Source organism: Peromyscus californicus, unplaced genomic scaffold (genome assembly GCF_007827085.1).
Source record: "Peromyscus californicus insignis strain IS unplaced genomic scaffold, ASM782708v3 Scaffold_4__1_contigs__length_199733344, whole genome shotgun sequence".
Classification (NCBI taxonomy): domain Eukaryota; kingdom Metazoa; phylum Chordata; class Mammalia; order Rodentia; family Cricetidae; genus Peromyscus; species Peromyscus californicus.
Genome location: NW_026294562.1, coordinates 173,845,443 through 173,872,787, shown reverse-complemented (window position 1 = coordinate 173,872,787; position 27,345 = coordinate 173,845,443). Strand labels below are relative to the sequence as shown.

Below are 27,345 nucleotides of genomic sequence, written 5' to 3'. Positions count from 1 at the left end.
GTCTCCTCCCATGCAGAGGTCCGCCCCGCCCCGCCCCGCCCCTTGGCCTGGCCTTGCGGGAACCCGCTCTCATCCCTGGTGGACTGCCTCTCTGGTTCAGGCATAGGTTCTATTTCCTTCCGTAACCCCTGACCTCAGATCCCCTATGGTTCTGCTTCTGAAGAATTGCTTTAGGAGGCGCCCTGACGTCCTCAAATCTTAACTCCACGGTTCTCCCAGCCCGGCGGGGGCGGGCAGAAGCGGTGACGAGGCACTTTTTGCAGGCGAGGCAAGGGGAGGGGGAAGGAACAGACCCCGGCATCCTGGAGGGAGATCACTCTGGCTTGCGGAGAGAAGGCATTGGGCTAGGACCAGGTCCTAGTTCTGGACTCTGCTGCACCCCCACTCTGGTCTTGTGGGTTTGGCAAAGCAGCTGGTAGGGGCATTAGGGCCCATTAGCAAAGGCGAGGTTGTCAGGAGGGAGCCTGAAGCTGGGGGTGGGGGGCGAGTTTGTGTGATAGGAGGGTACTTCTCAGCTGCCACAGCCCTTGGAGCAGGTGGTCAGCACGTGGAGGGGGGGTAGAGGAGGATCCCCGCAACAGATGGCCCTAGACAAGGGGGGGGGGGGTCTGGCCATCTGCACCTGGAGCCGCTTGTGAGCTCCTCCCCCTTAGTGCAGAGAGAAAAGAACTGGGGGGAAGGGAAAGGGTGCCTTTATTCGGAGAGAAGGATCGGCACCCACCCCCATCCTCCAATACACAGGCTGGAACCCCGGAAGAAGGCAGCTGGTAGAGCGAGGGAGGCAAAGGTGAGGACCGCCTCCAACAGCCACCATCTCCCCTTTCTCCTGCCGATCCTGGAAGACCCGCGGCCGAGGGGCGCCCCCTCCAGACGAGAGTGAACCCCCATGAAGGGACCAAGGGCTCACTTAGATGAAGGCAGGAATCTGCTGACTCCCAGCTTTAGAATTCCAGGATGCCCACTTTGGATCAGGGAGCTAACTCCAGGGGCCCGAAGATCCAAGGCAAGGAACTTGGCTCTGGAGCCAGGACAGAGGGGGAGGGGGCAAGAAGAGCCATAACAGAGGACCACCCGCTGTGGAGCTGGTATCCCTGGATGGAGTCTGTCATGGGGGTCGGCAGGGAGGTCCTTCTAGTCAGGAGGCTGCTGGCAGTGGCAGTGCCTGGCGACTGGCCCAGTAATGGTGGTAGGTGTCTTGGAAGAGGTCCCGGCAGGCGATGTGGGCGTGGAGACGAGCACAGGCTAAGAAAGCCCCAGCCAGCTTGCGGTGTAGGGCGTAGGTCTCCTCAGGTGGTGGGCGCAGCCGGTGCCGAAGCAACACCGGGATGAGGCCCTGTATTCGGCGAGCCGTCTCTCCAGCTCCGAAGTCGTAGGGACTCGAGGCAGCAAAGGGCTCCCCCAGAATCATCACTGCCTCCACGTGGGCGTCGGAGAATGCCTAGGGTGGGGATGGCAGATGCATCCAGACGGACATAATGTCCTCTGATTACTTCAGAAGAGGCAAACTGCAAGGGCTGGGGCGTGACTCACTGGTAGAGCTTGCCTAGAATCCACCAGTGAGGGGCTGGGCTGGGGCGGGGCTCGGTGGAGGACTTGTATTGCTAGCCCAGTATCCCCTAAGAGTAATAAGTAGTCACTGACTATCCACAACACCCCCAGTTACTCTTAAAGAGCCCTGGCTTTCTACAGACAAGTAGCCTCTCTACTCCTCAAACCTAGGATCCCCAGAATAGAAATAGTGCCCCCCCCCCAGTAGCCACACCTTTCGGTCCACCCTGGGGCTCCTCGGTATAGACTAGTCCATTCAGTTACCCCACTCCCCTGGGATAGAAACATAGTCTGTGCTCCCCCTCATCCTTCTCCTGCATCCTCCACTCCCAAAAGACACTAGCCCCCTAAAGAAAACAGCAACAAACACACCAGCCCCTTTTGCTCAGTGGCAACCAACCTTGGTTTCAAAGCCTGTGAGGAATTTGAGATCCTGGGATTTCTTCAGGACTCGATCTCTGTCTCCATCAGCAGCAGCCTTCACCACCTGGGGTGTCAGAGGACAGAGCAGTGCGGGTCAAGGCAGGCTTTGGGGTTGTTTGTTTTGAGGCAGAGTCTGACATAGCCTATACGGTCTTGAACTCACTATGCAGTTGAGGATGACTGTGAACTCCTGATCTTCCTGCCTCCAGCTGCAGGAGTTGAAGGATTATGAGTCTGCACCATCACACCAGACTACAAGGGAGGGTCTAGACAATAGGAATACCAGCCAGAGGCTGATAGCAGTGCATACCTACAATCCCAGTACTCAGGAGGCTGGTCAGGGTTATGAGTTCGAAGCCAGCCTGGACTACCACCTAACACTGTTAAAAAGGAAAGGAGGAAGGGAGGGAGAGAATAGGGAGGGGATATCTTGCCCAACCTGGATCCACCTCCATTTCCACTGACTGACTCTTTCTAGAAGCTTCCCCCTCCCTACTCTGTCCCTGCTGTATCTCCCTCAAGAATGGTGAGAGCCTGCAGGTGCAATGGCCAGGGGCACTGCCACCCACTGAGTGCAAAACTGTCTGCAGGCCCCACCAGGAGTGGCACAGTGTCCCATCGGCTGTTGATGGGTCCAGACACCAGTCAGGAATGGAACAGCTGAACGGTGTCCCAGGTTGCCAGAGGGCCTTCGCTCCCACTGGATTTTGAGCCCCCTGGGTGTAGGGATTCTAGATAGGTCTAGTTACACTGGGCATGAGACACAGCACTCAGGGTGTCCCTAATTACCCTTGCTGTGGAGCTAAATTCCCGTCCAGTCCTGTAGAGGGAGACTCCAAAGTACCTGTACCAGTTGCTGGGGTTCAGAGGATGCTAGGACCTGTAGGGGGGCCTCTACTTTCTCATCTATTAAATGGGAGTAAGGAACTCTGGTTCCTCCTGGGATCACTGTGTGGGGCTCAGCACTGTGCCCGCACTGCAGGCTACTCTAGCTGTCACTGGCTGTCCCTGGGCCCCTGTGCAGAAGAGGCCGGCTCAGAGCAGGGAGAGGAGCCTGTCCAGCCCCGACCCACTGCCTTGCTCTTTTCTTTGGGAGGGAATAATGCTGTTGTAGCTCCCCCTGCCTGTGGCTGTCTGGCCATCTGTTAGAGTTCCATATAAATTTTCTTTTTCTTTTTTAAAAGATAGCTCAGCTGCTAAAGGCGCTGATAAGCCTGATGACCTGAATTTGATCCTCGGGCCCCACAGATCCCACATGGTGCAAAGAGAACTGATTCCAGCAGATGTTCCTCTGACCTCCTCATGTGTCCCATGGTGCATGCGGGCACGTGTGTGGTGTGTGTGTGTGTGTGTATGTATGTATGCATGTATGTATATGTGTGTGTGTGTGTATATATATATATATATATATATATATACACATACATATAATATGCATATGTGTGTATATATATACACACACACAATGCACCTAAAAATAAACAAACAGGGTTTCACTATGAAACCCAGGCTGGCCTTGAACTCATGATTCTCCTGCCCTGTCCTGTCCCAAGTATTCTGATTATCGGCCACAACATCCAACCAACAGTTTTGGTTTTTGTTGTTGTTTGTTTTATTTGAAAAGGTTAAGGTGGTTTTTGGAAGTGGGTGTCCATGAAAAATGGATGGTTCAAGTGCTCGGGGAGGCCTTGGCTTTATGGCTAAAATGGCTAAAATGGCCTGTGTGGGGGGGTGGGGGGGTGGGTCATCAGTTCTTCCTTGTCAGCAGTTAGAGGTGGCCTAAAAGTTCTCAGGCTAGAGTCAGTCCTTGGCCTTGTCCCCATCACCTTTCTCCTGTCTTCAAGACTGTTAGTGCCCATGGCCCTATGTTCACTACGTTTCTTCCCAACTGGCTCCTCCACAACTTCTCACAGCCCCCATGGGAGCGAGTTTTCAACTCCATTGCTCCTCCCCTCCTCAAACACTTTCTGAAGCACCTCACAGGAGACAGAGTACCTACTGAAAAGGGGCCTAGCACCCAGAATGTCTTGGCTCTACCCAACACCTGTCTGTCCAATCAGAACATGAGTTTCCCTTTGATCTCTGTATGAAGGCCAGAGAATGGCTTTGCATCCTCTGCTTGCAGATGGTTATGAGCCCTTATGGGTGCTGAGCTGGGGCATGGTGGTTTGAATGGCCCCCAAAGGCTCATAGGTTTGAATACTGAATACTTGGTCCCCAGTTGGTGAAACTATTTAGGAAAGACTAGGAGGTATGAATTTGTTGCAAGAGGTGTGGGTTGGTTTTTAGGTTTCAAAAGCCCACACCAGGCATAGTTAACCCTCTGTCTGCTTCCTGCTTGTGGACCAAATGTAAACTCTCAGCTGCTGGTCCAGTGCCATGCCAGCCTGCTGCCACATCATGCCTTGATGGTCATGGACTCACCCTCTGAAACTGCAAGCAAGCCCCCAATCAAATGCTTTCTTTTATAAGTTGCCTTGGTAATGGTGTTTCTTCACAACAATATTACAGTGACTAGGACTCTGGGTCCTCTGTAAGGCCAGCAAATACTCTTAACTGCTGAGCCATCTCTCCAGCCCCTAAATGACCATTTCTGTTCAGAAGCGCCAGCATGCAGAAAGGATTTTCCTAAATTCCCTCCTTTGGTCATTTGAATAAGAATGGCCCCATAGGCTCATATATTTGAATGTTTAGTCACCAGGGAGTAGAACTCTTTGAAAGGATTAAAAAGATTAAGATGCATAGCCTTAGCCAGGTGGTGGTGGCGCACGCCTTTACTCTCGGCACTCGGGAAGCAGAGGCAGGCAGATCTCTGTGAGTTTGAGGCCAGCCTGGTCTACAGAGTGAGTTTTAGGACGGCAGGGCTACACAAAGAAACCATGTCTTGAAATATTCCCCTCCCACAAAAAAAAAAAAAAAAAAAAAAAAAGAGGTATGGAGGAAGTATGTCACAGGGGTGGGTGGGGTGTGGGCTTTGAGATGTCCAAAGTTCATGCCAGGCCCAGTCTCTCTGTCTCTGTTTCTCTCCCCTCTCTCTGCCTGTGTATCAGGATGTAGCTCTTAGCTTGCATCATACCTGCCTGCTACCATGCTCCTTGCTGTGATCATAACAGACTAAGCCCCTGAAACTGTAGCAAAGTCCCCAATTAAATGCTTTCCTTTATAAGAGTTGCCTTACTGGGCAGTGGTGGCGCATGCCTTTAATCCCAGCACTCGGAAGGCAGAGGCAGGCGGATCTCTGTGAGTTCGAGGACAGCTTGGTCTACAGAGCGAGATCCAGGACAGCCACCAAAACTACACAGAGAAACCCTGTCTCGAAAAACAAAACAAAACAAAACCAAAAAACAAGACAAACAAACAAAAAAAGAGTTGCTTTGGTCATGGTATCTTCACAGCAACAGAACAGTGACAAAGATGACTCTTGACCTTTGCACATTTATCTGAATGTCCTTCTAGCTTCTTACTAATTGTCCTTTGCATCCCTTAGCTCTCAGTTCAAAATCTCCTCCTCCAGGAAGCCTTTCTTGGATCCTCAATCTGGGACAGGTTCCTCTAGATTCTCACAATGCCCTCCATTTCTCAGCCGAGCCCTAACCCTCTACGTCCTTAACTGTTGCACTATAGATGGTGAACTCTGTGATGGGGAGATTGGGGCCAGGGGAGTAGGGCTGGGCACCAAGGGGATGTCAGAGAATGTCAGAAGTGACAACTAGGAGAATGGAAAACACCAGGTGCATGTAGACACAAGTCTCTGCAGCCTCTGAGACTGACTGACTTAGAAGGAAGAAATGGAAGAACCAAGTAGGTGAGGAAGTATTCCCTGAGGAGCTACAACTTCCTGTGAGGTGCAGGCTGGATGTCAAGATCCTGGACAGGGTGGCAATCTCTGGTCCTTCTCTCAGAAGGGGGCTGAGCAAGGGCTGGGACATGGCTCTGAACCCAGACAGTCTGCAACCCACAGGCATGCTGGGGTTTTGGGGAATTGCTTTCTAAGCCTCAGTTCTTCACCTGTAAAATGGGACTCCGAGTGGCCCTGGCCGCTTTCAATTATATACTACTTGTAATAATACTAAGTGGTTGGTGGTTATTAGCTATTATTAATATTACTATAATAGAGGCTCACTATGTAGTTCTGGCTGGTCTGGAACTCACAGGGATCTACTTGCTTCTGCCTCCTGAATGCTGGGATTAAAGGCGTGTGCCACATCTGGCCTCTATTATTTCTTCTTTTTGAGGTACTGAGGGTTAAATTGAGGAAACTGTGGATACTAAGCAAGCACCCCACCGCTGAACAACACTCAGAGCCTCTGGTAGATTCTAGGTGGGTGCTCTGCCTCCATCATGCCCCTCACTGGTGGAGCCAATATAAGTGCCCTACTATGAAGCTACAGTCCTAGCCCTCTTTTTACTTTTATTTTGAGACAGGGTCTCACTAAGTTGCTCAGGCTGGCTGGCCTTAAACTCACCTGTAGCATAGGCAGCCTCTGAACTTGCAATCGATCATCTTTCCTTGGCCTCCTCAGTAGCTACCAGGCCTGGCTTATTTGTTATTTCTTTTAAAGTTGGGAGAGAGAGAGAGAGAGAGAGAGAGAGAGAGAGAGAGAGAGAGAGAGAGAGAATCGAGGTTGTGGCATATGGATGTACCACACACAAGTGTTGAGGTGAGAGGATGTGAAGGAGTCAGTCCCCTCCCCCCTCCATGTGGTAACAGGAATCACAGTCAGGGCAGCAGGCACTCTAGTGTGAACCACCTTGAAGGCCATATTTCTTAGTTCCAGTTCACATTTCCCTCTTACCCTGTCCTCACTATCTAGCTTGAGCTTTGACCCTTCATAAGCCCCAGGGATGGGGGTACTCACCTCAATGTAATGGTCTGTGAATTCTGTTCCAAATGCCCGGCTTGCACCAAAGTCCAGTAATGTCACCTGGGAACAATGAGTGACAGGAATATGGGGAAAGGCTGATATCCTCACTTTCAACTGAAATAGCCATGTTCTTCTCCCCTGCAGCCTCACTCCCACTATTTAGCCACACCTCCAGACCCTCACTGGTGATTAAGGGCAAACACTGTATCACCAGGCCATACACCCAGGCTCTTGTTTGTGGATATGAGACCAGGCCTTTGTGGTTGAGTCACAGCCCTAGCCTCCCACTGGTGCATTCTAGGCAGGTGCTCTACCCCAGCCGCTCCCCACTGGTGCATTCTAGGCAGGTGCTCTCCCCCAGCCGCTCCCCACTGGCGCATTCTAGGCAGGTGCTCTCCCCCAGCCGCTCCCCACTGGTGCATTCTAGGCAGGTGCTCTCCCCCAGCTGCTCCCCACTGGTGCATTCTAGGCAGGTGCTCTCCCCCAGCCGCTCCCCACTGGTGCATTCTAGGCAGGTGCTCTCCCCCAGCCGCTCCCCACTGGTGCATTCTAGGCAGGTGCTCTAAGACTGAGCTTAGTGCTAGCCTTCTTTTTGTTGTTTTTTGAAACAGGTTCATTCTCACTATGTAGTCAAGGCTGCCTCTGCCTCCTGAGTGCTATGATTACAGATGTGAGCCATCATACCCAGCTTATTTGCCTCAAATGCAAATCTTGGGGCCCATAAAATAATTAAGAGAATAAGACATCTGAAAAAGTAAGTGAATATCTACAAGTCCTACTCCTCAGCTTAAACATGAACACCACTCACACAGGTTTATTCCTCCCTCACCTATATACTCCCAGGACCTCCTCCAGGGTTATCACTTTCCTGAAACTAATATCATTAAATAATTTCCTGAGTACTGGAGAGATGGCTCAGTAGTTAAGAACACTTGCTGGTCTTTCAGAGGACTCGGGTTCCATTCCCAGCACCCACATTAGCTGTCTCTAACTCCAGTTCCAGGGGATCCAACGCCCTCTTCTGTCTTCCTCAGGCACTGCACACACATGGCACATAGTATACATGCAGGCAAAACACTCATACACAGAAATTCTAAGATAATAATTTTAAAAATTAAAATTTTCCTGAAATCTCCATGCACACCTTCTACATTCATATGTAGGTACAGATCATGCCTAATAATAGTTCTATAATTTAAAGCTTTATATATACAGAGAAGCCAGGCCTGGGGACACATGTCTGCAATTCCAAACACAGCAGAAGGATTATGAATTATTTATATTTTTAAAAGATTTATTGTATGTGTATGGGTGTTCTGCCTACATGTATTTCTGGGCACCATTTGCAAGCCTGGTGTCACAGAGGTAGAAGAGGGCATTGGGTCCCCTGGAACTGGAGTTACAGGTGGTTGTGAGCCACCACGTGGGTGCTGGGGATCAACTCATGCTCTTCTGGAAAAGCAGCCAGTGCTCTTAACCACTGAGCCATCCCTCCAGCCCCATCTTTTTTTTTTTTTTTTTGTATTTATGTATTATATTATGTATGGCTCATGTGTGGGCGTCAGAAGACAGCTTACTAGGTTAGTCCTCTCCTTCCACCACATGGGTTCTGGGGATTGACTTAAGGGCCATCAGGTTTGGTAAGAAGCATCTTTACCCACTGAACCATCTTTCTGGGGAAATGCTCTTTACAGCAGCTAGCTGATGTACCCTGATTCACATCCTAAGGAACCAACCTGGTGGCTGGAGGCATCGTATAGGAAGTTGGCCCAGTTGGGATCTGTCTGCATGAATCTGAACTCAAACAGTTCCCTCAGACACAGCCTCAGGAGCTGAAAGCAAATCTGAAAGAGGAAGAAATCTCAGTGGGGTGTTTTGTCTGGTCCTCCCGGCCAAGGGAGAAAGTTTGTGCCTGGCCCTTCTCCATTTCCATCCCAAAAGGAGACGTACCTGATTCCGGATGTCCTGACTCAGGCCCTGGCACTGGTCTAGAGGGATTCCCCCAGCCAGCTCCATGCCCAGCACACGTGTAGTGCACAGCTCCTGTACCACAGCTGGCACCCGGAAGAAGGGGTCATCTGCCAAGAGCTTCCTGGGGCAGGAAGAAGGCGAGGATGAGAGAAACTTCATGCTTTGGAGAGCAGAGGCTGGGTTTGAACTGGCTGTTTTACTGAGAGGCCCTTCAGGCCTCGCTGCTCTAGGCTTTCCTTTCCATCCCACTTCTCTGGCTTGGCTGCCTTGGGTGACTGACATTTAACAGACATTGTTGTATATTGCCTTGTCTTTTACGGCATGTTGCTGGAGACCCAGTTACCACTTCCCTCCTACCAATCCTTCTCTGACTTCTGGTGACTGGATGGTGAGCTCAGAAAATTTAGCTCATGCATCACTTAAAAATAACCAGTTTAGCTGGGCAGTGGTGGCACACACCCTTAATCCCAGCACTCGGGAGGCAGAGGCAGGTGGATCTCTGTGAGTTCGAGGTCAGCCTGGGCTACAGAGTGAGTTCCAGGACAGGCTCCAAAGCTACACAGAGAAACCCTGTCTTGAAAAACAAAAACAAGAACAAGAAGAACAACAACAACAAAATAACTAGTGTGTAGCCAGTGAGATGGCTTAGAGAATAAAGGCACTTGTGGCATATGACCTGAGTTTGATTCCAGGGCCCACATATTCCTAAAGTTGTCCTCTGATCCCCACATGCATGCTGTAGCATGCACACACTGGTGTGTATGCACATGTACACACAACACTCAATGATAAATATTACAAATTACTTTTTTTTTTAAGTTTTTAAGTCTATGGCTCTACACTGATAGTCACCAGTTACTCCTTGGAGTCACTAAAGAGTTTCAGTTACTTGTGGTAAACCTTGGTCTAAGCTGGATGTGGTAGTGCATGTCTGTAAACCTAGCACTGGGGAGCGGAGGCAGGAGGTCAGGACTTCAAGGTCAGCCTCTGTGACACAGCACATTCCAGGTCAGCCAGGGCACATGATAAGATGCTGTTTCAAAAAGCAGGTAAGCAAGAGAGAGAAAAAAGAAGCGAGCTGGAGAGACAGCTCAACAGTTAAGAGCACTAGCTGGTCTTCCAGAGAGCCTGAGTTCAACTCCCAGCACCCACATGCTTCACAACTGTCTATAATGTCAGTTCCCGGGGATCTGATGCCCTCTTCTGGCTTTTGAGTGCACTGCATGTACATGGTGCACAGACATACACACAAGCAAAACATCTGTACCCATAAAGTAAAAATAAATATAAATTAAAAAAAGAAAATTCCTGCTGAGTGGTGACCCACACCTTTAGCCCCATCACTTGGGAGGCAGAGGCAGGCAGATCTCTGTGAGTTTGAGACCAGCCTGGTATACAGAGCAAGATCACAGTCAAGGCCACACAAAGAAACCCCGTCTCAGGGGGAAAAGAAAGGAAGGAAGGGAGGAAGGAAGGAAGGAAGGAAAAGTCCAGCTTTAAATTTACAAATTTAAAATTGCATACCATTCTGAGCAGTATGATAAAAATCTAACCCCACCCTGTTTGGAACAGGAATCACCTACTTGCCCAGTATAAGCACGGTATACATAATACACTTCCCTTCTGAGAGTGCTTAGCCATTTTAGCAGGTTGACTGTTGAATATTTCAATGGCAGTATTCAGATCACCTTTATTTTATTTAATAATGGTTCCAAAGCAAGAGAGTAATGCTGGCATCTCAGATATGTCAAAAGCATAAAATGCTTTTTCCTCTGGGTTTTTGTGTGTGTGTGTGTGTGTGTGTGTGTGTGTGTGTGTGTGTGTGTGTTGTGTGTGCGTGAGTGTGGTTTTTTGAGACAGGGCTTCTCTATGTAGTTTTGGTGCCTTTCCTGGAACTCACTCTGTAGACCAGGCTGGCCTCAAACTCACAGACATCCGCCTGGCTCTGCCTCCCGAGTGCTGGGATTAAAGGTGTGCTCCACTACCGCCCAGCTTTTTCCTTTTTCTAAAATGATTTTTGCCTTTTTAATTAGTATATATTAATCATAAACAATGGGTTTCACTATGGCACTTTCACACACACACACACACACACACACACACACACACACACACGATGTATTTCAGTTACCTCACTGTCATCCTCTCTTGTCCCTCCTATCCCTGTTTGTTCCCCCTTTACAACTTGTCCTTCTACTTCCATGGCGTTTTTTAAAATTTATTATTTTATGTGCATTGTTGCCTTGCCTGCTTGTATGTCTGTGTGAGGGTGTCAGATCTTGGACTTACAGACAGTTGTAAGCCACCATATGGGTGCTGGGAATTGAACCCGGGTCCTCTGGAAGAGCAGTCAGCGCTCTTAACCACTTTTTTTTTTTAATGAGCTTCATTAGGGCTACTTACAGGAGGGTGATGATGGGTTAATTTTTTCTCTTTTTTTTTTTTTTTTTTTTTTTGGTTTTTCGAGACAGGGTTTCTCTGTGTAGCTTTGCGCCTCTCCTGGAACTCACTTGGTAGCCCAGGCTGGCCTCAAACTCACAGAGATCCGCCTGGCTCTGCCTCCCGAGTGCTGGGATTAAAGGCGTGCGCCACCACCGCCCGGCTTCATTTTTTTTTTATTTTTTATTTTTTTTTATATTTATTTAGTGCGTGTCTGTGTGTGTGCATGAGGGGATATGTGTGTGTGTGTGTGTGTGTGTGTGTGTGTGTGTGTGTGTGTGTGTGTCTGTGTTTCTGTCTGACTGACACACACATGCCATGGAGCATGTGTGGATGACAGGGGACTACTTTGTGGGTATCAGTTCTCTCTTTCCACGATGTGGATCCCAGGGATCAAGCTCAGGTGATCAGGCTTGGTGGCAAGGTCTTTTAACCCGAGGAGCCATCTCACCAGCCCATAGAGTACTTTCTTTAAGTGAAGAGACAAAATGCTCAGGTTCAATGAAGAAAAAAACATAGTCCATTAAGATTCTTAGTGAGAACAAATCTATCTGTGAAACTGTGAGGAAGAGAACTCTGTGCTAGTTTTACTACAAGCTGCAAAAGTTACACCCACAGTGTATGACAAATGCTTGCTTAAGGTGAGTAAGGCACCGTGAAAAGTAGCATAAGCCTCTAACCCCAGCTTTCAGAAGGCTGAGGCAGGAGGATGACAGCCTGAACAAAGGTGAAAGGTATTCAATTTGTGGGCAAAAGCCTGGAATAGAAATCTTCCTAGAAACATCAACATGTTGCAGCAGAAAACACTGTCCCTAATTTATAAGCCTGACTTCTACATATATACGTACAGGGACCAAAAAACAGTCTACGCAGGGTTTGGAACTAACTAAGGGTGTCTAGGAATTTGTCCCCTGTAGATGCAGGAGGGTCCTATACTCTGAACAGTGGTAAATAAATTGAAGAATTCTTTTCTGACCTAGATGTGGTGGTGGATGCCGGTAATCTCAGCAACTGAGAGTTGGAGGCAAGAAGGATATGCGTGATATACATACACTTCCCTCCCAAGAGTACCTATTTCAGCAGGGTGACAGTCGCAACATTACTGTGGGAGTGTTCCCTGTCATATAACAGTCTACCATTGAGACCCTGGTGTGGAGTACATGCTTATAATCCTAGCATGGAGAAGTTGAGTTCAAGGGTATCCTCAGCCAGATAGGGACTATGAGTCTAGTCTGGGCTACACGGCATTCTAGCCCCAAAACAAACAAAAAAGGGCCAAGGAGATAGCTCTGTGAATAAAATACCACATAAGCATGCGGACCCAAGTTTATCACCAGAACCCATGGGTTGAGTGTGGTGCACACAACTGTAATCCCAGACGTGGGGAAGCAGCAACAGGTGGTTCCTGGGGCTCAGTGGGCAGCCAGGCCAGAGAGAAGTGCTGTCTCAAAAAACAGATGGGACCTAACTAGGGCTGTTCTCTGGCATCCACATGCCTTGAACATACATGAACACACCTGTACAGACATTACCTCCCCGATAAAGACAAAAGTCCTTCTTTGGTACTGGACATGCTGGTGTGGGTGGATGGGTGACAGAGCCAGCCTCAGGCCAACAGAGGGATGAGTGATAAACTGAGGGACATGTGTCCAGGTAGACCAGGGGTGAGTGAGGACCTGTGGGGACGTTGGGAACAGGCAGATGGGCAGGCACCAGAGGTATGAGGAAGGGTTTGGGGGATCCTGGGAAAATGTCCTCAGATCCTACATGGGGTTGCTCTGGCCTGTCATCCCGTGTCACTCTGCTCTGCAGTGTCCTGCTTTGGGCTGGTGTTTAGTCCTAGTTTATGTGGTCTCTGATACCGGCTCTACTTCTCAAGAGCCAGGGCTGTCCTAAACATTTAATCAGCACACCTCCCCTATGAGAACGCTCTCCTGAGGCCACTGTACAGAATCAGGCCACCTGATAAGCCTTACAGCCTGGTAAGGGCTGACCCGAGACTGAATCCCAAATTCATCAGGGTCCAGGGCACGTGTTTTGAATGACTGTTATCTGCTCACCCTGTCTCCTGAGCGTGGAGTCATGCTGAGAGTCATAGCAGACTTGTGAGCCATACTGTAGGGGTTCCTCTCAAGGTGTCTCTTGTTTTTTGTTTTTTTGTTGTTTTGCTTTTTGAGATGTTGTCTCATATAGCCCAGGCTGCCTCTGACTCAGCTGTGTTGCAGAGGATGACCTTGAACTTCTAATCTTGCAGTTTCCATCCCCTGAGTGTTAGGATTATAGGCATGAGCCACCATACCTGGATTATGTGATGCTGGGGATCGAACCCAGAGCACGATGTATGCTATGCAAACACCCACTAGCTACACCCTCAGACTTGAGTTGTCCGTAATTGTTACACATGACCATAATTCCAAGATACAGCCACACTGTCTGTATAGCTATAGTCTGTTCATTTTCCTCTTCATACGGTCTGCCATTGAGACCCGGATGTGGCGGCACACGCAGCGAAGAGGCGGAGGCGGCAGGGTCAGGAGTACAAAGCCAGCACAGCCACACCGTGAGTTTGAGAACAGCTCAGGCTACATATTGAGATCCTGTCTCAAAAAACAAGGGGGGCGGGGAGAAGGGGAGTTGGCTAGAGAGATGGCTCAGCAGTTGGGAGCATGTTTGCTGTTCTTCCAGAGGACTCCAGTTCTGTTCCCAGTGCTCACCTTAGGGTGTTCACAACTGCCTATAATGCTAGCTCCAGCGGAATCCAAAGTCTCACATTTAAAATAATTAAAATAAATAAATAAAATTTTTTTAAAAGATTCAACTGGTAATTGAAAACACCATAAAAGCCAGGTATGGGGCATGCCTGTAAACCCAGCACTTGGGAGGCAGAGTCAGAATGACTGGAGCAAGTTCAAGGCCAGCCAGGGCTACATAGTGAGACCCTATCTCAAAAACAAAAATAAAACCACCATAACTTGTTAGTACACCTTGCTGGACAGATCTGATAGATTTGGGTTCCTAGGTTGGGATGTGTACACATTGGTGCTTTAAGCATTCTAGAAAATTCTGATGGTATACAACAATATAAATGTCCATATAGAATTTATCAAGAAGGCTGATGGTAAGGTTGCTGGGTATGTGGACATAGGGCTCTTTCAGGACCTGAGGACATGGCTCAGTGGGTAAGCAGCTTGCCACACAGCAGGAGGACTTGAGTTTGACCCCAGAACCCTGTAAACAGTCACAAAAAAAAAAAAAAAAAAAAAAAAAAAAAGGCACTATGCACCTGTAATCCCAACACCAAGGAGACAGACACAGGAGGATCCCTGGGTCCACTGGCAAGCCAGTCAGTCCAATCAGGGAGTTCTAGTTTCAGCAAGAGATTCAATCTCAAAAAAGAAGGCAGAAGGGCTGGATAGATGGCTCCTGTTAGAAGCACTGGCTGCTCTTCCAGAAGACCCAGATTTGGTTCCCAGCATCCACCTAGCGACTCACAGCTGTCTATAATTCCAGTTCCAGGGGGACTCAAACCCTCTTCTAGTCTCTGTGGGCACTGCATCCATGTGGTACACAGACACATATGCACACACAAAGAAAAGAAAAGAGAAGAAAAGAAAAAAATCCATACACAAAACAAACTAAAAAATCTCTTGGAGTTTTTGTTGGTGTTTTGAAACAGAGTCTCATTATGTAGCCCTGGCTGGCCTGGAACTCTCTATGTAGATGAGGCTGGTCTTGAACTTACAGAAATCCACCTGCCTCTGACTGCCAAGTGGTAAGATTAACGGTGTACCTTAGTATGCCTGGTTCAAAATAAAATTTAAAATGAATAAGGTTGAGCTGGCATGGTGGTGCATGCCTTTAATCTCAGTACTTAGGAGACAAAGGTGGATCTCAATAAGCTCAAGGTCCAGGCCAGCAGGAACTATATAGTGAGACGGACCCTGGCCTCCCAGATGTTGACACTGTTTTTTTCTGCCTATTGTGGAGAAGGAGCTGGTGTCCTCTGGCCCTGATGCTGCAGAATGCTTACCCTTCCTCAGGCTAGCAGGCCTATCGGCACCTCATGGTGCAATTGAACCCCTTTGTGGGACCACAGCAGATATGACACTCTGTGAGAAGTGACCGGTGCAGCCCCCAGAGAACATGCAAGAATAAGGAATGGATGGATAGATAAAAGAACCAAAGAGAGAAAGAGGAGTCTGCTGTGCCGTGTGAAGATGAAGACTGCCAGAGGCTAGAGAGTCCATCCACCCAGCCCAGTCCAGATGGGAGGGAAGGGAGACTGCCGCCGGGAAGGAGTCCCATCGTCCACATCCCCCCACCCCCTGGCCTGTTGCCCCCCGACCCCCAGAGCTGCCTGGGGATGTCAGCTTACCTGAAGGTCTGGGCACAAGCAGCTTCTCTTCGGTAGTCACACTCCCAAGCCAGCTCTTGCTGCAAGGTCTGCAGGCTCTGCTCAGCAAACAGCCCTGGGGTGGGGTGGAGGGATGGTAGCTGAGGATGGCCGCCTGTCCCCTGCCAGAACCTCCAGGCTCCCATGTGCCTGTCCTCTCTGTTTCCTTATACATTTCTCTTTCTATGGCTCTCACTGTCCCATGCACTCTGTTCTTGACTTTTACCCCCTTTTTTTCATTCCTCTTTTTTTTTTTTTTTTAAAGACAGCCTCTCATGTAGCCCAGGCTGGCCTTCAACTCACTATACAGACAAAGCTGACTCTGAACTCCTGATCCTCCTGTTTCCACCTCCCAAATGCTAGGATTACAGACATGCTACCATGCTTGGCTTTGCATTTGTGATAGGGTCTCTCTATGTAGTCCAGGGTTGACCCAACTTTCAGCAAACCTCCTGCCTCAGATTCCCTGTGCTAAGATTACAAATGTGAGCCACCAGACCCAGTTTACCCACCTCATCTTGGATTCACCTTCCCTCTGTCTTTCCCACAACTGTGGGCTCTGTGCAAGTCTGTCTCCAGGGTTTGGCGCTGTCATGGGAACTGCAGCTCTTTTCACCCACTGTTTAGCCAAGGATGACCTTGAACTTCCGATCTTCCCACCTTTCCCTCTTGAGTGTGGGGGTCCTGTATGCCTGCCCTACCACACCCTATTCGGTACAGAGCTCAACCCTGGGCTTTGTGCATGCTGGACTAGCACTCTCCTGAGCTCCATCCCTAGCCATCTTCGGCCTCTTGTTTATGCTAAACTCATATTGCCCTCTTCCTCTCATCTCACTTCTAGGCCTGTCTGCATCTCCACTTTCTCTCTTCCCCACAAGCATACCGTGCTCTGTCTTCTACAGGTGATCGCTCATGGGACGCAACACAAAGGTGCTGCCCACTAGCTTCTCTCTTCTGCTTCTGTGGTTCCCTGCACACTGCACACCAGTCTGTCTGTCTGTCTGTGCATTTGATCTGGGCTTGTTTCTTTGTAGCTATGCCACATTCACTCATTCTCACTGAACTTTCTCTGCTTGGCATCCTTTTGTCACCCCTGTGATGTGTATACATTCTTGATGCTGTCCCAGGCTAGCCCCACTTCCTCTCTTTAGGCATCCCTCTGCTGTGGGATGGTCTGTATGTCAAATGTGTTGCTGATTGGTCAATGAATAAATCACTGATTGGCAGTGGCCAGGCAGGAAGTATAGGCGGGACTAACAGGAAAATTGAGAGAACAGGAAGCTGGAAAAAAAGAGACACTGCGAGCCGCCATCAGGACAAGGAAGATATAAAGTACCGGTAAGCCACGAGCCATGTGGCAAGGTATAGATTAATAGAAATGGATTAATTTAAGCTGTAAGAACAGTTAGCAAGAAGCCTGCCACGGCCATACAGTTTGTAACCAATATAAGTCTCTATGTTTACTTGGTCGGGTCTGAATGGCTGTGGGACTGGCGGGTGACAGAGATTTGTCCTGACTGTGGGCCAGGCAGGAAAACTCTAGCTACAAATGGCGCCCAACGTGGGGCAAGAGTTTCCACCTAAAACCTAAAAAAAAAGATTCTAAAACAGAGCTAAAAACAGTTCCTAATTGTCTCTCTCAAATGAGCGGCAGCTGCCAGTTTGAGCTACTGGCGGGTTGCTGGCGTGCGCGCTCGACCTACAATATGGCGGAAATGAAGTCTCTACAAATGGCACATTAAGCTACATTATGGATTTAGCCTTTGCTAGTACAAAACAAAAAAAGAGGTTTCTGGGCTACACGCTGCTTAGATAAAAACATAGACCCATGATAGCTCCCAGAGCTGGCGGTAAGCATACTGCCGCCATGTTAAAAAGCTAAGATGGGCGGAGCCAACAGCCACAGCTGCTACAACTTAAAACAACAGATTCATAATAAGACAGATTCAGATATAATAGTTTAAAATGTATGTAAAATATACGTAGGCTTAAAAAAAACAAAAAAAATGATATATACAATATAAAAACAAATACATGGTTTTAAAAAAAATAAAGTCTTTAAAAAGACAGTAAAATTAATATAAAAAATAAGCCACATAGAGATGACTATTACACAAAAAGTCTGGATTATGTTGTCTTTGGGATTCTTAACTACAGAGAGATATTTGATTGTAAAGGAAACTGAGTTAAACCAGTATGTATATTTTAAAGATACTTTGACTTCAAAATTTAGATATAAAGATATGTTGCTTTGGAAAAGAGTCTCTTTTGTTTCCACAGAAAACAAGAGACTATGGATTTGTTCCAGATTAAGACACATCAGGTTTGACCAGCCAAGACCACCTAAAAGGTCTCCGATGACACCATGGCCCAGATGATCCAACATCCAAAACCGTTTCAAGACAACTGGCTCAGATGATACAGCCTCACGGACTATTCCATGATCCTAAAATTTTCTTTGTTTCCCCAAAAGATACAGCGCCCCCCTCCAACAAAAAGTAGTAAAAAAAGCTACGCCCAAATTCCTAAATATACCAAACTAACTTTAGAGATATGTAAAGGTTAAAACCTTCCTTTTTAAGAAAAGAAAAGGGGAGGTGCTGTGGGATGGTCTGTATGTCAAATGTGTTGCTGATTGGTCAATGAATAAATCACTGATTGGCAGTGGCCAGGCAGGAAGTATAGGCGGGACTAACAGGAAAATTGAGAGAACAGGAAGCTGGAAAAAAAGAGACACTGCGAGCCGCCATCAGGACAAGGAAGATATAAAGTACCGGTAAGCCACGAGCCATGTGGCAAGGTATAGATTAATAGAAATGGATTAATTTAAGCTGTAAGAACAGTTAGCAAGAAGCCTGCCACGGCCATACAATTTGTAACCAATATAAGTCTCTATGTTTACTTGGTCGGGTCTGAATGGCTGTGGGACTGGCGGGTGACAGAGATTTGTCCTGACTGTGGGCCAGGCAGGAAAACTCTAGCTACATCCCTCCCTTGGTAGGGACAGACAGGGCTACTCACCCTCTGGCAGGCCCACACTCATTTTGAGTAGGGCCAGTAGGTTCTTCACGTCACTCTGGATGCTCTGGGCAACACCTGGGTACTGTCAGGAGGAAGGAGGGGGTCGGGAGTCCCACATACATGGGGACAGCACAGTGCCCACCCCTACTCCTGCCCAGCCTCCCTGCTCACCTGGATCTTCACAGCCACCTCAGTCCCATCCTTTAGCATGCCTTGGTGTACTTGCCCAATGGAGGCAGCAGCAAAGGGCACTTCCTCCAGGGAGGCCACCTTTTCCTGCCAGTCCTTGCCCAGCTCCTCTTCTAGAACTTTCTGAAGGGAGTGAGCATGACAGTTACCATCATAGTTTCAGTCAGCTGAGTTTATTCCCTGTTCTGAGCACCTGTGTTAGCAACCCCGGGGCTCACCCTTGGCTGATACATCATTTTACAGATGTGAAAACTAAGGCTCAGGGAGAAGTCTCTTGCCCAGGCGATGGAGCAGCCAGGTGCAGTTATTTATTTTGTGTTTCAGTGGAGGAAACAAATGTGGATTTATTGAGGAAAGTAGGATGGAGCTCCTAAGACTCAGAGGAGTTCCATGGGAGGAACACCAACATTGCCGTTTTTATTTTTCTGAGGCAGGGTCTCACTGTGAAGTCCTGACTGGCCTGGAACTCGCTCTGTACCAGGTTACCCTTGAACTCACAGAGATCTGCCTGCCACGGCCTCCTGAGTGCTGGGATTAAAGGTGTGCACCACCACTGCCCTAGGAGATTGTTAATGAAGACTGATAACATCCTTACTAGATTCCCATATCATGAAGTCCTAAAGTGGCATGATGAAGATGCAGACGGGCTTCCTTTGGTTCTGGCATGTTTAGAGTGGCTCAGAAAGCACAGGTAAGCAGCAGAGCACAGACAGTAGGCAGGCAGGTGGCTGGAGCCTACGCTCTCCTACAGTTATAGAGCAGCTCTGTACCAGGTGTTATGCTATCCTATTTATGGATAAAATCTCCTTTAATTTTGTTTGTTTGTTTGAGACTGGGTCTAAGGTAGCCCAGGATGACCTTGAACTCCTGATCCTACTGCTCCCATCTCCAAGTGCTGGAATTACAGGTGTGTGGCATCATGTCCTAGCATGATCTCCTCTAATTAATCACAGCTCAAACTTTCACGTCACTCATGGAGTAACATGGACAGGTTTAAGAACTTTATGTAATATAAACTAAGTGCTTTGTAGATTATGTTGATTTATGTATTCTACTGACATGGGGTACCAAGTCACCAGTCACCCAAACTGGATACTCACCAGCATCTGCCAGCGGGGCATGAAGTCGGCACTCTGGCGGACTCTCTCGAAGATCTGCTGCAGCTGGGGGCTGATGAAGCTATTGTCTTAGGAGACAGTGGGATGAGGGGAATAGTGAGGGAGATGGAGAGGGGATCCATGTGAGCACCTGAAATCAGGGCTCGATGCTGGGTGGGGTAGGGTGGGAATGAGGTCATAGGTCAGGAGTTGAGGGTCATGCTGTACCCTGGATGCTGAGCATCTGGCCAATCTTGAGAGCAGCCCCCCGGACTGTACATAAGGTCTGCACGATCCTCTCAGCGTTGGCCTCGGAAAGGAATGGGCTGGAGCCCAATGCAGAGCCGCCCTCTGTAGCGAGAAGTAAGCATCAGTATCATGTGCGCAGAAAGAACCTTTTTTTTTTCTTTTTTGTTGTTGCTGTTTGTTTGGTTGGTTGGTTGGGGTTTTTTTGTTTCTCTGTGTAACAGCCCTGTAGATCAGGCTGGCCTCGAACTCACAGAGAGTTCTCTGCCTCTACCTCCTGAGTGCTGGGATTAATGGTGTGCATGTCATTTCCAGTTTTCTGAGCCTACAATGTAGCTCAGAAAGCCTCAAACTGATAAAACCCTCTTGCCTCTGCTTCCTGAGTGCTGATATTACAGGCAAGAAATGATAATTAAAAAAAAAAAAGCTGTAATTCTAGTAAGCAGGAGGCCAGAAGCAGGGAAAGATCTCTGTAAATTCAAGGGCAGTTGGGGCTACAGAATGAGTTTCAGGACAGCTAGGGCTACACAGAGAAATCCTGTCTCTAAAGAAAAAAAAAAATTTTTTATTTGTGTGTGTGTGTGTGTGTGTGTGTGTGTGTGTGTGTGTGTGTGTGTATGCCATGTGTGTGCTGAAATCTGGAGCAGCCAGAAGAGGGTGCTGGATTCCTTGGAGCTGGAGTTACAGGCAGTTGTGAGTCACCTGGAGTGGGTCATGGCAACCAGTCAGTGTGTGACTTCTGTGTGCTAGATAAACAATTTACTACTGAGCCGCACACGCCCTGCCCAGCCAGCCCATCACTAGTGAGCGACCCTCTACCACAAGTCGAGCCCTCGAGGCCAGGAGCTGGATGAACAGGTGATGTTGTTTTACTCACTGTGCTGCAGACCTCCTCCTGGCAGCGACTTCTTGGTCACCTCAGCCAGTGCTCCCAGGCCCAAGCCCACAGCCAGCCCTGAAGAACAAGAAAGGAGGCTCTGTGCCTACCTACCCGGGGTCTTCTCTCAGACCCTCACTCCTGCCTCTCATATGAGTGTCTAGATACCTTTTGTTACTCAGGTAGTAGGCAAGCACCCTCCTAGCCAAGCTGCATCCCCAGCTTTTCTTTCCTTCTGGTACTTTTGACTAAACACAGGGTTTCAGAGATGCTACCAAAAATTCTACATCCCTAGCATAAAAAAAAAAAAAAAAAATGAAGACAGGGTCTTACTAAGTTGGCCAGTCTGGTCTGGAACTGGCTTTTTCAGTCTAGCCTAAAACTCGCTATGTTACCTTGAACTCCTGATTCTCCAACTTTCACCTCCCAGTGCTGAGATTTTAAGCATATGCCACCTTACTTGGCCTTACTTTTTTATTCCTTTATACATATATATTTATTTGCCAGGCGGTGGTGGTACACACCTTTAGTCCCAGCACTTGGGAGGCAGGGGCAGGCAGATCTCAGTGAGTTTGAGGCCAGCCTGGTCTACAAAGAGAGTCCCAGGACAGCCAAGACTGTTACACAGAGAAAGCCTGTCTTGAAAAATAAAAACAAATATATATATTCCCCCATGCAGTTCTGGGGATGGAACCCAGGGCCTAAGGGATGTCAACTCCAAGCTGTATCCTGGAATTGCTTCTCAGCCCTTCTCTTTATGCCCAAGTCACCTATTTCCCATGGTTTCCTCTCCCTGCAATATGGGATAACCCAGGCCCACTCTTCATTCCCTCCTTTAATGTTCTCTTCTGCTTTCATTCTCCTCTTGTATATTTTTTGGAGACAAGCACTCAATGTGTAGCCCTAGCTGGCCTGGAACTGGCTCTATAGACCAAGTTGGCCTAGAACTTAGAGATCTGCCTAACTGTTGGGATTAAAGGTGTGTACTACCACTCCAGACTTTGACTCTTTTTCTATATATATCTATATATATCCTACTTTATGCCAGAAGAGGGCATCAGATTCCACTATAGACAGTTATGAGCGACCACGTGGTTGTGGTTGCTGGGAATTGAACTCAGGACCTCTGGAAGAGCAGACAGTGTTCTTAACCTCTGAGCCATCTCTCCATCCCATAAAGATATGCTAGGCTCCATGCCTCTTTCACTGTCCCTATCTCTAGCTTGCAGCTAGCATTTGCCAAGTATGCTATGTTCTCCTTCTGTATCTCCATGTTGTGTACTGATGCCAGTGTGTCCCATGTATTACCTAGTTTTGTTCTTGCACCTCTGTGAAATGTATGTGACAGAAAAACTCACATTTTGTAGGAAGGGAAAGTGAGGCTCAGAGAAGTGAAGTAAATTTCCCAATCATAAATGAGAATATCCCCCTCCTCTGAAACCCTGGGCATACCGTTGCCCAGGTTCTACTCAGAATGCTCAACTGAGCCTACTTTTAACATCTGAGCTATGACCTGTGATGAACAAGAGATTTACATTATAGTAACCTGTAGAGAGCAGGGCCTGTTATCTGAACACCTGGAAGGTGGATGAGAAGGCTCAGGGGTTTGAGGCCAGACTAGCTTAAAGGAGATACTATCAGAAAAAGCATTTGTGTGTTGAGGGGTGTTAGGAGTGGAGTGCACCTTTAATCCCAGCACTTGGGAGGCAGCGGCAGGCTGATCTATGAGTTCCAGGATGGCCTGCTTTCAGGCAGCTAGGGCTGCATAATGAAACCCTGCCTCAAAAACAAACAAGAGGGGCTGGAGAGATGGCTCAGAGGTTAAGAGCACTGGCTGCTCTTCCAGAGGTTCTGAGTTCAATTCCCAGCAACCACATGGTGGCTCACAACCATCTGTAATGAGATCTGGTGCCCTTTTCTGGCCTGCAGACATGCATGCAGGCAGAACACTATACATAATAAATAATTCTTTAAAACAAAACAAAACAAAAAACCAAACAAGATCATATGTGTATAAACATACATATCCATATTCAATATTTATTTGTATTTTCTTCTATGCTATTTTCTCTCTCTTTTTCTTCCTTCCTTCCTCTCTCTCTCTCTTCTTTCTAATTTCCTCCCCTCCTCTCCCTTTCTTTTTTTTTTTTTTTTTTTTTTTTTGGTTTTTCGAGACAGGGTTTCTCTGTGTAGCTTTGCGCCTTTTCTGGGACTCACTTGGTAGCCCAGGCTGGCCTCGAACTCACAGAGATCCGCCTGGCTCTGCCTCCCGAGTGCTGGGATTAAAGGCGTGCGCCACCACCGCCTGGCTTCCCTTTCTTTTTTGAGAAAAGGTCCACGATGCCCAGGTGAATTTGTGGGTTCAAGCAGCCCTACATTAACCTGACGGGCAGCTGGACCTCCAGCATGCACCACCAGGCCTGGCTCTTCAATCCTCTGGCCTCAGCCTCTCAGGAGCAGAGATTACGAAAGCTGCGGCGTTACCATGCCCAGCCCCTCCTCTCCCTCTCTCTCCCTCCCTCCTTTACACAGGGTCTCTTGTAGCCCAGGCTGGCCTCAAACTCACTATGTAGCCAGTGACGATCTTGAACACTTGTCTTCCTGTTTCTACCTACATGGCAACTGCTGAAATTACAGATGGATGGCCTCCTCCTCCTCCTCTCCTTTCTTAAACGTTGGTTGCAACACATTCCTTTATTTCATACAGGTTTGAACAATCCTGCTACAGGACCTAAAGTCAGGTCACACACACCCACACCCACACACACCCCCACATTCCCCCACACCCCCCGGCCTCCACTCCTCCATCAACAGAAGAAAAAAGTACACACTGTACAAGAGCTTGCTCATTGCAGGTTCTCAATAAATGTTAAGGTTCACATCTCTATTTTTCTGGGATTTGCAAGTCTCTCCCTTCTCACCCTGTCTCTGACTCATCCCTTCCCTTACCTCACCCTGCAAATGTTGCCTCTGATCTAGGTCACATGAAGATCCCCCAAGCCACACCTACCCCCAAAGCTGGCCAGGCGACTGATGCGGGAGGCAGGTACCTTGCGTTCACGAGAGCGATCACTAAGCTGAGAAAGGTAAGAAGGTGTGAGGCAGGGAAGGTGGGCAGAGTGGCAGAAGAGCCCTGCCAGCCTGCTGCCACCTTCCTCAAGATGGGGGTCCAGTGGCCTCCCCGAGTATCAAGGGGGGTAGGGGGCAGGGAGCAATGATACCTGGGGCCGGGGTGCCTTCCTGAGGCGGGCCTCTCGTGCCCTGCGAATGTCCTCCTCACTTAGGCCTCTTCCAGGCCGGTCTTGATGAACATTTTGGGCCCGACAACCCCTACATGGTCCCTGCAGAGAAGTGGATTTTAGTAGAGTGGAGAGCTAGCCCTCCTTTTTGGATGCCTCTCGATCATTTTACCCTCTCAAGCTTCCCTCAGACTCTTTTCTTTGGGAGCCCCCTCCTCAGCCTCTTACCCACCAGTGGGGCCTAAGCCCCAGGGCCCCACAGGGCAGATGAACAGTCCTGCCCAGCAGTCCACGGGTCCCGCGCAGCACGGCCCCTAGCTCCAGCCACATTGCCTAAGGGATAGTAAGGATTACAAGACTGGGCCTCCTGGTTTCGCCCCGTTCTTTGAACCCCCTCTCCCCGTTAATTTATTTCCAAGTTTCTCCTACTTACCCCTCCCCCCCCATTGCTAAGAACTCAGGTTTTTCCTAAGCGCCTCCCCCCCCCCCCCGCCCCGCACCATACGCCTCGCCGTTGCTAGGGTTCTCCCCGTTGCTAGACACCCACAGATCCTCCAGGACTGCTCTCTACTTCTCAGAGCCCCTCTTGTTGCTAGGCACCGCCTTACCCTGGGCTGCTAAGTATCCACAATTCCTCCCCTGTTCCCCCCAAAACACCCCCGTTACGGGGCACCTCCCCCGTTGCTAAGCACCCAGTCCACTAGGCTCAGGCTCCCAGTGTAGCACACGCCGGGCGTCTTGAGCTTCCGGGAACATCTGCACGCCCGTCCCCCTCCGACCATCCAGCCAATGGTAGCGCAGCAGCTTGCTGACGTGTACAAAATACACCCTGCTGAGTGAGGAGGCGTGGCAAGGGAGTGGGACCTAGGCATTGGCTCAATGGGTCTTCAAGGTCAGCCGGTAGGCACGTGAGCACCAGATAACCCATGGTCTTTCTTGAAAGCATAGGAAGCACCCTCCCCTTCTCTCCTCCCTATTTTTTTCTCTTTCAACCTCCTCCCTCTCTCTTGTAGCCAATGATGGATGCCCTTGAATTCCTGATCTTGTCTCCCACTTCCCACCTCCTGAAATTGCAGGTCTGCACTATTAACATCGGGCTACATTTCCTCCTGACGAGCTCAAAAGCTATCCTATGTGTTTAGATCTACCCCCAGTGGATGCACAAATCCTGTGCACGCGCATGCTAAGCAAGCTTCTCGACCACTGAGCTGTAGACTGGGGTTCACCATCCCACAGCACTGAGCCACGCCCTCAGCAATCTGAACACAGTCTTCCAAACATTTTCCTCGCACACAGAGCCTCTCCAGTCTGCACCAACACCCACATCCTGGCACTCAGCCTCCCTCCTTGCACATTTAATTCCACTGCCTTGCTTATGAACTGTTTTCCCGCTCAGGCCTTCAACGTAACTCCCCTTGGCTGCATACTGTGCCTGTGTTCCCTTCTGCACCCTGCTCTCTACTCCCCACCCACTCAGGAGATGGCCTCAGTGGGGGCGCTCTGTCTCCTGAAGGATTGACATTTCCCAGAACATACTCAGTCAAGATTCCCAGTGCTGAGTCAGGAGCCTTGGCATGGAAGAAAATTGACTCATTCTTCTTGTCTGGAATAGAAACAGCTGGTGGTTGGGACATCTTTCCCACCACGGAAGAGAGGGAACACTGCAGATGTGTTCCTTACGGCACCTTCCTCTCTGTCTAGCCCTACCCTCTTTGTCCGGAATTAGGTCTCCCTGTGTCTGTCCCTTTGCTTTGTGACCTCAGAAGAGCCCTCCTCCGCCTCTGGACTGCATGTTCTCAAATTTGTATAATGTATGAGGTGGGTTCCCGTCTCTGACTTCTCATTAGCCTGTGAAGAGATGACTCATCCTGGAGCCTTGGGCCTGTGCTCAACGTCCCTCACATGGGTGACTCAATTTCAAGACTGAAAGCACCTCCTGTCCTCCTCCAAAGGCGAGGGTCTGACTCGGGAGCTGCAGACTGCTCACCATAAGGGACAGGCTGAGAAATCACCTCAGACAATAATCCAGAGGGCCATGACTCACTATGGACTTGTACCACATACTTCATATACCCGAGTTCAGAGCACACATTACAAACAAAGGCTAGGGAAGGGCAGAAGTCTCAAAGTTCCCCCTGGTGAACTGGGACCACAAAGCCATCCAGGTCTGCCTCTGCCTCCCGTGTGCTGGGATCAAAGGCATGGACCACCACCCACTGGATTATTTTTATTTTATGTGTATAAGTGTTTTTGCCTGCATATATGTCTTTGTACCCTGTGCATGCCCTCAGGCAGCCAGAAGAGGGTATCCAATCCTCTGGAATTGTTGTTACAGATGACTGCCGGCCCCCATAGAGGGTGCTGGAAAACAAACTCCAATCCCGACAGGGGCACATAGTGCTCTTAACTGCTGAGCCATCTTTCCAGCCCCGGAATTCTTTAAAAACAAAAACCCCGAACATTTATTTGTGCTGTGTGGTGGGAGCATAAATCTCCACGTGGTCGTGGGATAGAACTCAGGTCATCAGGCTCGATGGACCTGCTAAATTATCTCAGTCCCCGTGTGTGTGTGTGTGTGTGTGTGTGTGTGTGTGTGTGTGTGTTTTGTGACGGGTCTCTTGTAGCCCAGACTTGGGACTGACTACGGAGCTGAAGATGACCTTGAACTCCTGAACCTCCTACGTCCACCTCCCAAGTGCTGGGATTACAGGCTTGTACCACCGTGCCCATCTAGACATCAGGTTTCTTACGGGAAATTTAGTCGAAGTAGGTAAAGACACTCGCTCAAGGTAACGGCTGGGAAGTGACTGCGGAGGCACTCAAACTTACGCCCGTGGGGTCTCTTAAGTCTTTGGAAAGTCCATCTTGTCCCTGAATGTTGAATGAATGCGTGGCTGAACTTGTGCGTGGGTTGGAGTAAGGCTGATGTGATGTAGGGAAAAGGGTCCGCGCGCGACCTAGACCCAGACCAGCACCAGGCGCACACAGCTCTTTCCCAGCGAGACCCGCGGCGCCAGCCGAGGTTCCGCCCCACGTT

At 49.0% G+C, this 27,345-nt stretch overlaps 1 protein-coding gene across 5 annotated transcripts; it reads right to left on the bottom strand.

The window, feature by feature from the left end:
• Positions 1–676: 676 nt before the first annotated feature.
• On the bottom strand, positions 677–27,334 carry Coq8b (coenzyme Q8B). Of its 5 annotated transcripts, XM_052714717.1 has the most exons (16): positions 27,138–27,243; positions 25,845–25,911; positions 24,537–24,641; positions 24,291–24,410; positions 24,080–24,146; positions 21,070–21,147; positions 20,175–20,297; positions 19,950–20,035; positions 18,832–18,972; positions 18,661–18,742; positions 15,622–15,715; positions 8,787–8,928; positions 8,573–8,680; positions 6,831–6,896; positions 1,949–2,035; positions 677–1,438 (listed from the first exon to the last, which is right to left on the bottom strand). In XM_052714717.1, the coding sequence occupies exons 3-16, from the start codon at positions 24,636–24,638 to the stop codon at positions 1,136–1,138; spliced, it is 1,599 nt and encodes a 532-aa protein (XP_052570677.1). In that variant the 5' UTR covers positions 24,639–24,641; positions 25,845–25,911; positions 27,138–27,243; the 3' UTR covers positions 677–1,135. The 5 variants fall into 5 exon arrangements, with proteins under 5 accessions (XP_052570677.1, XP_052570679.1, XP_052570678.1 ...); XM_052714719.1 differs by lacking the exon at positions 25,845–25,911 and having other exon boundaries at positions 27,138–27,334; XM_052714718.1 differs by lacking the exon at positions 25,845–25,911 and having other exon boundaries at positions 27,059–27,172.
• Between the last annotated feature and the right edge of the window lie 11 nt (positions 27,335–27,345).

What these genes read in the sequence shown, in the direction of transcription:
- Coq8b (XM_052714715.1), bottom strand. Translation starts at nt 25,180, where the DNA reads ATGCCTAGGTCCCACTCCCTTGCCACGCCTCCTCACTCAGCAGGGTGT. An exon ending in GCCTGAGCCTAGTGGACTGG is followed by an intron (nt 24,642 to 25,000) that starts GTGCTTAGCAAC and finishes ACTATCCCTTAG; the next exon opens with GCAATGTGGCTGGAGCTAGG. An exon ending in GAGTGTGGGCCTGCCAGAGG is followed by an intron (nt 15,716 to 18,660) that starts GTGAGTAGCCCT and finishes ACCCCACCCCAG; the next exon opens with GGCTGTTTGCTGAGCAGAGC.